At 45.7% G+C, this 10,742-nt stretch overlaps 1 protein-coding gene across 2 annotated transcripts in view; it reads right to left on the bottom strand.

The window, feature by feature from the left end:
• Nucleotides 1-10,479, bottom strand: part of BRAF (B-Raf proto-oncogene, serine/threonine kinase) — an 84,901-nt gene extending 74,422 nt beyond the window's left edge. The window contains exon 1 of one of the 2 annotated variants that reach the window (XM_080568933.1): nt 10,293-10,479. In XM_080568933.1, coding sequence (XP_080425059.1) covers nt 10,293-10,439 — 147 coding nt within the window. In that variant the 5' untranslated portion in view covers nt 10,440-10,479. The remainder of the gene's footprint in view (nt 1-10,292) is intronic. The other variant, XM_080568932.1, reaches the window with a different exon arrangement.
• Between the last annotated feature and the right edge of the window lie 263 nt (nt 10,480-10,742).

Below are 10,742 nucleotides of genomic sequence, written 5' to 3' on the forward strand. Positions count from 1 at the left end.
CCAGCTTTGCTCTGTCTCTCAATGGAAGCTTCTCTCCATTTGCACATCCCCTGTGCTCATTTTTTGCATTTTTCCTACTCTCCTAGCTCTTTAAGCTTATTATATTTTCAGCAGTGTAGGATTTTTTAAATAAGTATCCTGAAAAATACTAAGAGCTGAAAAACTTTACTGAATTGAAAACCAGCTTGCAATGAGTTTCACATAAGAGTTTAGAGAAGCGACATAAATGCCAACATTGAGACTGCCCTTGCTACTTGATTTTCCCCAACTTTGTATTCGTGTTGGCAGATCATTTTATTGCAGCTCCTGTCTGAGATACCAACGTTGACACTGTATTTTCATTGTTGGCTAGCTAGACGGTTCAGAACAAGTCTGTTAAAATTTACCCTCATAGGACAGTAAACAAGTTACAGACATTACTATCCACAGACATTACCGTAACCACGGGAAAGAAGTGTCTTTTTCCACAAAAGTTTAAAATCTCTGAACATATCTTTCTACACTGATGAAGAATGGCCTTGGTGAAGATGTACGACAGCATGCTCAGGAAGTGAAGGTCTCAAGAAGAGTTGCAGCATTTTTCTGTACCATCCTGTCTGATTATACCTAGGTAAGCTAATACAGTAAATATGGTCAGCCGGCACCTGCTGTAAGCATGGCAATTAGTGAAATATTAAAAACATTTCAAGATTAAAACTTTTTTCCATTTATCAGGTAACATTTTTAGGAAGCAGAAGGCTTATTCTTATCCCCCCGTAACCAGTAATGGAGGTTTTCAACTGTGTTTGTTGTGAAACTGTTTCTGTTGAGCAAAAAATGACTAAAACCAAACAGCCAACAATTCCCTCCCTACCCCAAAAAACTAGGAAACATCTGACCACATTCATGCTCAAGTATCTGAATTATCATCTTAGAATTTCTGCTGTTAATTCTTCAATCAGAATGAGAACTGCAGAGTAACTCTTCTGCAACAGACAGACGTATTCGATAAAGACTTGCTTTCTTTACCAGGAGACTTTTACCACACAACCATCTTCGTACTACAACCACTTAGTTTTTACTTAACATCCTTGCATCTCTCATTTACTTGCAACCCATCAGTTGCAAGTGATAGCGATCTGTGTCTTTTCCTTCGTTTAATTCTAAAGGCAAATTGGATTGCTCCTCACTGAGCTCCACTTTTAAAGCAGAACAAACAGCTTCTCAATCTGTCAGCCTTTGCCTTTCAGGTTGCCGCCTCTTAAACAAAAGGAATTTGGACTTCAAGTGTTCCTTATTTACGGCGAGCATTTAAAAATATTTTTTGAGATACAGTGACAAATTGTAAAGGATAAAGTTTGATAGTCTGCTCTCAAAAGGTAGCTAAGAAGTTTCTCGCTACGCACAGTCACCGGGAGCCAGCGGGCGCAGTTACCCAACTGCTCGCGCCCATCGATCTCCCCCTGCTCCCTTCCCTCCTCTCCCTCTGGAACCTAAACCTCTGCCTGAATCCTATCAGTAAGGTAAACAAGCAAAATATTTTTTCTCTCTGTTGAGGTTAGTTTTCTGCCAGTCTGGTGTGCTAAAAGAGCTTGGCAAGGACCCGGTGACCACCGGAGCTGGTGCAAAAAGCCACCTTTCCTCTCTGCAGCCCACAGGCCGGCGATTCAGGCCACCAGGAAGCAGCAGCCTTCCTGTTCAGCTTCGGTCCGCTTGCAGGCCCCCACTTTTCCAACACCTGCCATCTTTGCTGCTTGCTGCTAAGTACATTTTGCCTCCAAGCAGCACGAAAAGGAAAGTTAACAAAAGCTTTCTACCACAGCAGAACACGAGAGTGTGAAAAATGAGAGGTGTTTGCATCCGTCCTTTAAGTCACTAACCGCCAGCTGCATGGCTTTCTGCGATCTAACGAAGTCTCCTACTCCACATTCCTCAAGGCTTTTGTCTTGCATTGCTATTAGTCCATTAGTCCCGTTTATTCACTTTGGAAGCGGTTCAGTAGCCAAGAGTATCTCACACAGATCATGTTCTGGTACAATTCACTGTATTTATGTTTACCATTAAAAAAAAAATTCTCCCTAGATTATCAAAGGTTAAAAAAAAGGAGGTAGGAGGAAAGAATGATCCCGATTTCCTAGCCTAAGGACACAGTTTTGTGCCTGAGAGGTAACTACCGTTGACTCTCAGCGAGTGTTAAGCCCATCCAGCAGCGAGCTGACAAAGGAGCCACTGCTGTGTACACATCAGGCTGTTTCTCCACACACGTTACACTGAGGACAAGTCGTATCAGTGACGGAAAGCAAGCAGCCAACCAGCTAATTACAATAATTGTCTATAAGCAGCAAATGCGAGTCGAGCAGAGCTCTGACACAGGTTGGGTCACATTAATTAAAATGAGAAAACAAAGTCTCCCCTGAACTGCACAACCTTTTCTGCTCACTCCTTGCCAGAGCACACAACTAATTAGACTACCCAGAGAAGATAAACAGCGCCTATTTAAAAGTTCATGTTATCAATCCATAAGATAATTTTCCATACGCTTTACAATATTCAACAACTAAACTGTTACTACACGGTGCGTGTGTTTTCTACTAACCAGTTAGAAATACATTCTTATTATATAAGAAAATATTTGTATTTCAATAATAAGCATCAAATACAAATATATCCTGTTAGTTTAAGTGGAGCTGTGATCCAACAAAGCAACTAAGGCATCTCATTTTTTATCGCAAACAGATCTCCAAACCCTCCAAAGGGCAAGTGTGTTTTATAAAGTAAAAAAAAAAAAATCATAATAAGCCAGGTACAAGTAATTTGCCCACAATCTCAGAAAACAGTCACAAATAGAAACTGCCATAGAAACCACATTTTCCTAGATGGCATTTCTGTTCAGCTCAGCAGACCAGGCTGCCTACTACCTCTAACAGCACCGTGAAAAACGAAATAATTTAAAAGACAGAACTGGCTCCTTGCCATTCATTGTACAAAGAGCTAGGAGGGTCTTTAAAAAAAATAAATTAATCAAAACAAGACACAGCACATATCATGGTAGGGTGGTGAAAAGAACCATCTATTCCAGAGAAAAATGGAAAAAACGCTGAAAGACCTTGTAGGTTGGTTCAGTCAGACCTGAACCGATCAAACTGGAGAACTATTTATCACATAAAGGCTGCTGCAAGACCCATAATCTGTGACGACTGAATCTGGGGACTGGGAAAATTTTCAACTACCAACACAAGCTTCAGAAAAGTCACAAGAATTTATTCTCACTAACCAACAGCATTCTAGAAAAAAATATGAAGATACTGAAAGAAATCCCTTCTGAAAGCTACCTCAGATGATGCTAAAGACATGCATTTAAATCTACATTACTTACAAGTAGAGAGAATGTTTGACCTACTAAGATTTAATGAATAAATTTACAAAACCATTTCAAAGGCTGAGGTGTTAACATACAACCACCGAGATTTTCCAAACACCTAGATGCTACCAACTTCTTAAAGTCATAACGTTTTATTTCATGTTGATTTTACAGTGCTTTTGAAGCACTATTAATAAGTACCTAACAATAGAGAGAGAAGAAACTAGGTGTGCTACTCACACTTCAGACACATCTACATTCAAAATGTGTTCCTTTTATCTGAGATGCACAATGAAAGTTAGGGGTTACCAAACCTGTGCTCCAAATGGTCAGAAAACATTGACTAAACACAGTGTAAGTGCATTTGAGATGTATTTACTACTTATCAGTACATTTAACAACAGCTTTACTAATAACTGTACTGTTTAAGAGGCTTCACTGCACAACAGTGAGGATATTACTGCTGGTATTCCCCTTCTTGCGGGGAAAAAAAAAATCCTAGCAACCTCATAATGCAGCACAGTTTTAATCAGTAAGTACATTTTGTTCACTAACAAACTCGATTGCCTCCCAGACATGAGATTTTGAAAGAAAATTGGTACCCTGCAAGCAGAAATGTAATCTCCCTCTCATACTACATTTTGTGCAGGTATATTGGGAGAATCACAAAACTATTTTGTTTGGTCAGAAGCTCAGAAGGACAAATGCTTCGTCCAGTGCACACAGACACTCCTACCATCCCCTGACTACAGTACTGATAGGGTGGAGAGCTCACTCGGCACTGAGCACTACACCTGCAGCGCACAACAAACCCCATTTTGGAAAGAGCACAGGCTCTGGTTTGGGACCCTTACTGTTGATGTGGGTCTGAATTCCCCAGGTGGGATGACAGCTGCAGCACCACTCCCTGAGAGCTCCCGCCTGAACAGACAGCACCTTTGGACAACGGGGATGGTTAAAAACTATACCTTCAGCCTTTTCACCTCTTTTTGCAAGGGGCCACAAGCATAAACTCATCAGAAACAGAATAAAGAAAGGCACTGCTGCTCCTCCAAAAAAAAAAAAGTTAAAAAGGTGGAGTAACAAGTCAAACACTTGCGGCAAGGAGCTTAAACAGGAAAAAAAGGCATGTAATTCTGCTTCAAGCAGCCTTGTATAACTTTAGAACTGGACACAGAAGAGGAAATCAGTTGCATAAATACGTATTTCATCATTTTAGAAAGAAGCTGTGCACAGGAGAACAGATTAAGAGGATTGCATTGCACACCCCAAAAGCTCAAGAGCAATTGGTAGAAAGAAACTAAAGCAAAGAAAGACACATATTGTATGCTTCGGTATTCTGTACTAGCCATGAGAACGTAGCTGTGTACACACACAGATGTGTGAACAGACGAAAATCATGAAAACCATCTCACACCTCAGAAAACCGAATATTGTACCCAGCAGTCTCACATGGTGCAAGCAGCTGGGAAAGTATGCCTGCTACACAAGAAGCCCATAGAGGGCCTTGGCGTCCCTGGCACGCTGGCAAAACGATGGCATGCAGTCATAGCCCACGGCATGAAAGGTGCACTCAGAAGCTATCCAGAAAAACCAAGCATGATTGCTACAGCCTAGCAGAGGAAACTCAAGACCACAAAGACCTAACGTGTCAGGATCAGAGCCTGACAAGTCCAGCAAAGAAAACTTCAGCCACACAAGAGCTCTCGTTCAAGCATACAAAAGAAAAACAAAGGCCAATGTAACAGGACAGCAGTGACCTTAAAAAAAGGCAAAAGGGTGTGTATGTGTGTCAAACCCACCACGCTAGCACTGCTCTCCCTAACCACATTCTTCTTGTCACCTACTGCATGAGAGCTTTGGAGCTCACCAGCCGCCTCGCTGAGGAGATTCAGCCCGCTACTCTTGCGGAAAACCTGACAAAAGCGACACCAATTTTCTTCAGCATCAGTGAGGGAGAGGATCTAAGTGGCACTCAGCTGGCGCGGCGTGGAGCTGGCCGGGTATGCGGGTGCAGGTACACGAGACGGCAGAAGCGGCCCCTCTCGGTGGCGGGGCACCCTTTGATCAGCTTCAGCCTGACTGCAGTGACGGGAGCAGCATTAATCATCAGCCACTACGGTTATGACGGGGCATTTCTGCTGTACGGTGCGCTACGCTGCCCTTCAAACGGGGGTTGCTCAAACTGAAACATACTGCAGAAAACTTAGGCTCAGCAGAGAAGCGTCTCCAAACAACTGTTAAACCTGCAGCTTCTGCACAAGGCTCAGCAGGAAGATGATTATCAACTTCACGCTAATTCGAAGCCTCCTTTTATTTCTTTTCCAGGTACAAATAAGATCCTATTTTTTCTTTTGCGAAATTCACCCTAAAATCCTTCATGCACATTTTCTATAGGTACAGTAATTGATTAAACTATAGATTTGTTATGAAATAACAAAGCTAAGTAGAATACTGGAGCTTTAGGGATTTTTTTTTGTGATTAAAAAATATCTCCATTAAAAAAAGAAAAAACCAAAACCAAAAACCGCATCTCATCTCGTCTATGGTACTTTTAACTGCATGCAACAAAAGAACTGCCTTTCCTAGCTAAAACAAGTGTCAAGAAAGATATTATTAGAACAGCTTTAAAAATAAGACATCTTTAACAACTACAACAAAGTACAAGTAGAAATAGCACTAGCAGCTGAAGTACCAACATAAATTCACAACAGAACTCAGCACCAAACGCTTTGTATCCAAGCTGTGGATATGCACACAGACTGAAGGCAAATCCCCTGAGACAGCCGAACTTTTCAGAACCTAGTGGTCTATTAAGCAAGTTTTGTGTAATCAAAAGAGCTACTACAGAACACAGCTGTTAATCCCATCGCCTTTTGGGTAAAACATCATAAGCAGAAGTCTTTTTTAACACCCCCACTAAACTCAAGTCCTTTAAGGTTGCCTTCTAATGCCCAATCTACCTTGTCAAGAATAAATCACAAAAAGCCTAAGGAAAAAAAGACAAAAGGTTATCAAAATCATTGTCTTTTCTACACCCAGCTCAACTCTCCCCCATCATTCCTGACATATGTTCGTCTGTGGAGGTGACAGAATCTGTTAACAGGCATTTTTCAAATAATCTAAGTCAAATAATTTCCTGCTTCACTATCCCTAGCCATGAAGGAAAAGGACTGACAGTAACCTGAAACAATCTCCTCTACTACCATTTAAACTCACTACTCCCAGCAATCATAACCACCAACCGGGAGAACAAGTTATTTGTGCTCTTCTTGGCATCTTCGACAGTTTCCATTTCTATTTTTAAACAACCTCTATTTTTTCAGTCTTTCCTCAAAGGTCTGATCTGGACTCTCGTTACTTTTCTCTAGACCCTCCCCGGCTGGACCACGTATTGCTTGAAGCTGCAGCCCAAAGTCCGACCAAGTCCTCAGCAAAGGCCTTCTTCTGCTGTGCTGTCTTTTGAGATACACTCCTGCGGAACACTGGCTACGAGATGCTTCATCTCCAGCCAAAGCGTAACTCGTCCTCACGGCTAAATAGGATGGCATTCCTGTACTGTAAACTTAGCTCAGTCACTGAACACAAATGCAATGAAACTTAACTGCAATTTTGGGAATGTGTTTCATGTTTAATTTCAAAAGCAACGAAGTAAAAAAAAAAAATGCTTCTCTTTTCAACTTTCCAAAGAAGCAGCACATTTAATTGTAAACTCTTCAGTGAAACATATTAAAAGTTATTCTAATTGCCTGCACAATAGGTTCCCTAAACGCTACTACAACAAAAATAAAGCCGACTTTTATCATACCAACACTACTTCATGAGATCCCACCAGTTATTTCATTTAAGTTTAGAGGCATCTTTTCATTCTATTTTTTCTTCTTCTTCTTAAAACTGTTTTGTAGGATTAAGGTTTCTAAATATATAACTAATATTTATGCAGGATAAACTCCAGCATTGCCACCTAGGAAGAGATCAGCTCAGGGCCTCAGTTCAGAACTTCCAGTCATTTTTGCCTTCCAAAGAGCACTTCAGGGCACAAAGCTCTGAGTACAGAAAATCCCACTTGAATTATTTAATATTGGTGTAAATAATCTCTAGCAACAAGATCAGAGCCTTTCCTCCCAGCTGTCACACACGCTTTACTATATCAACAAGCCCACAACACTCTGAAAACCTTCCATCCAAACTGTCTCTAGTCCTGAGAACTCATCGTGCGGTAAAAGCTGGCCTCCAAGCCTCTGGATGCCAGCACTCATCCCAGGCCTCCTAATACCAGAAGCAGAAAGATGAAGGGAAGATAAAATTTCCTCCTTGACTCGCTTGCCCCTACTTTTTTCAGGTACTTCTTGGTGGCACAAGGATTTATTTCCTAAGTGTTCCATTCTTGTAAGCGCATATGCAACCATTCTTCCTAATCTTCAATCATAGAAATTGTAGAAAAAAATGCTTTAGCAATTATTATACTCTTATGTAATGACTTGATTATTTGAAGATTGTTAGTATCAGCTCTCAGGATACAAAAGGCAACTTCTGAAGCACTAGATTAATTACTTGACTAAAAATCGGCCATGATTTGAATGTTATGGCGTAAACTTGTTCTGCAAAGCCCCAAGCCTTGAGTTCGTAAATAATGCTGCTGTAGTTTCAACCAACACTTGATTATGATCTTGATACATAACACCTCCTTTACCAGAGGACTTCAACTGACAAGTTTGTGTCAGCTTACTTCAAGGGCTGTCAAAGATTATTCTTGTTTACCCACCTCTTAAAACGAGAAACTCAGTGCAGATCTGAAGGTTTTCCTCCCAGAAGCCAGGAGGGCGTTTCCTGAAAGACTGTGGAACTAAAACCTTTCTAGGCATCTCCTCAGAATAAGGGGAGTTACGCTCCTTGATGGACTTCCACAGCAAGGTTACTTTTAAAGCCTAGACTTACATTCTCTTGAAGAAACAAAACAAAACACTAAAACAGGCACTTATATTAGAGCCATGAGTCAGTTATAAGCACTTCAGTATTTTTCTGACTTACGTTACCTCAAATTTGCATTAGAGTTTACGCCAGCTTGTTTTTGTATTAAGGATAGTTTCTATTTTAACCTTATCAGCAAGTTTTTGGTCTTGAGTTTTATTAAAACTAGTTTTAGATGATGTAATACGTGTACTTAAGCCATAAACAAACGTTAATTACCTACGACTTAAGAAAGGACTAGTTACCTGAAGAACAAAACCACTTCAAAAAATAAAAGTTCTAGCACCAGCTCTGCCTTAGACCTGTGTGTTTCATTATTTCCAATGTATAAAGAGTTTGCTTGTAAATAATACAACAATACCACACGCTTCTTAACCATGCACACATGAACCCATACTTGAGACACAGCAGCCCCTCAGCCAGCAGGTGTTCCAGGTACCAGACTGCTTCTCCTTCTCTCTCACACAGGGACGTAAGATATTCAAGGGAAAAAAAAATAAGAGGACAAAACCCTACACTATGTAATTTACCATTTGGAGTCAAACCTAACAACCTACGCACGCTAAAACATTTTTGAAGTGACACCTCCTTTGGTACGAAAACTTATTTAAATAACTCTTATCTCCTGCCACGGCTTTCTTCTCTCCCTTCCCTTGCACTGCAGTTTATTTACCCCACTCAGCTGTATTGATATTACTGTTTCCAGGGCCACAAAATAAACCAGTTACTGAAATGATTCCACAGAGATTTGTGTTATTTTTTTATGGCAGAATTAGCAGGGCAATTCACTTTCACGTAGGGTTGCACCAGCGCAATCAGGGCGATACAAGTCAGCGAGCTGCTCTGTAACCTCACTTTGCTGCTGAAAGAAAGCATTTGTTAAACTCCGCTCTTTAGATATTTAGATTTCTCAACCAGTTAAGAGTTTCTCCTTACTCAGGAAAGTTAAGACTGGACTGGCGTTACTCAAAGCGTTTAATCACCCTGCTGCTTAGGTGTCAAATACGCGTACGCTGCTGAGTTTTGCCTTCTTTCAGCGAGGCGAGCAGGTAGCTCCTTCAGACGGGCCAACCAACCTAACGCGTCTCAAGAGCGTCAACATGGGAAGTCTCCTTCCCCATTCCTCCTCTCGGCCGCCTGCCCAGCAGGAGCTCTAATACTCGCCAAACTTCTCGGCTCACGAATTCAGCTAGGTTCCGCCGTGCCGTTAAACACACAGAAGGGACAAAACCTGGTCTTTTCCGGTGAGATGGAGTCAAACGGGACCCCTGTGCGAGCTGACGAGCAAAGCCCGCTCGCCTCGCGTCCAGGCGGCAGGGTCGGAGCAGGGCCTCCCGAGGGCAGCGAGCAGCCGCTGCCCGGCGGGCTCAGCGCCTCGCAGGGCCGCAGGGCTCCGCTCGCAGAGGGGAGGCCCCGGGCGGAGCGCACGGACCCGCTCAGGAGGGATGAGCCGACCTCGCCTGCCGCAGCCGAGGCGCTGGCCGAGCAGGCAGGGTTCCTGGCACCGGTACTGACCCCTGGAGCGGCCCCGCGCGGCCCCCGCTGCCCACCGCGCCCAGACCCTGCGTCTCCCCCCGCCTCGCCGGGCGCTGCGGCGCCGCTCCCAACTTCAGCTTCCCCCCCCCGGGCAGCGCTGCCCGCCGCGGGGCCGGGCCGCCGGCTCGCCCTCCCCGAGCCCCCGCCGCCTCCTCACCCTCCCCGCGCGCAAGGCACGGCGCGGGCTGAAACGCACGGAGCGGCGGCCCCGAGCCGAGCCCCGCTCCCCTCGCACCCCCCCAGGCCGCCGGACACCGAAGAGCCCGGGGCTGGGGGGGACGACGGCGGCCCCGGGGCGCTGTGGCCGAGCACCGGGGCTGGCCCCGCCGCCTGCCCCCCCCCCCCCCCGCGGTCCCGGGGCCGCAGGGCGAGCCGAGGCCGCAGCCGAGCTCCCCGCACCTCGCCCCTCTCGGAGGGGCTCCGCGGTGCCTCCCCGCGGCCTCACCTCCTCCGGGATGGCCGGGTCGCCGCCGCCGCCACCACCCGCGGCGTAGCAGGCGGCGAGCGCGGCCGCGGGCGGCTCGGTCTCGGCGTCGCCGTTGAAGAGCGAGGCCCCCTCGGCGCTGCCGCCGCCGCCGCTCAGCGCCGCCATCTTGGCTCGCAGCGCCGCGCCGGGGGGGGCGGGGGCGGCGGCGGGGGCGGGGGCGGGGGCGGGGCTGGCGGGGGGAGCGGCGGCCGCGCCGCCGGGACGGGCCCAGCCGCGACCCGTAGCGGGGGGGGGCGGGGGAGGAGGGGAGGAGGAGGAGGAGGAGGAGTGGGGGGGAGGGGAGGGGGCCGAGCGCGGACCCCGGCCAGCTCCCGGCGGCCCGCGCCACCGGCACGGCACGGCGCGGCGCGGCACGGCACGCCCGGGCCCGTGACGTCACCCAGAGTCGCCGCCGCCGCCGCCGCCGCG

This window comes from Anser brachyrhynchus (assembly GCF_964034855.1).
Source record: "Anser brachyrhynchus genome assembly, chromosome: 1".
NCBI lineage: Eukaryota > Metazoa > Chordata > Aves > Anseriformes > Anatidae > Anser > Anser brachyrhynchus.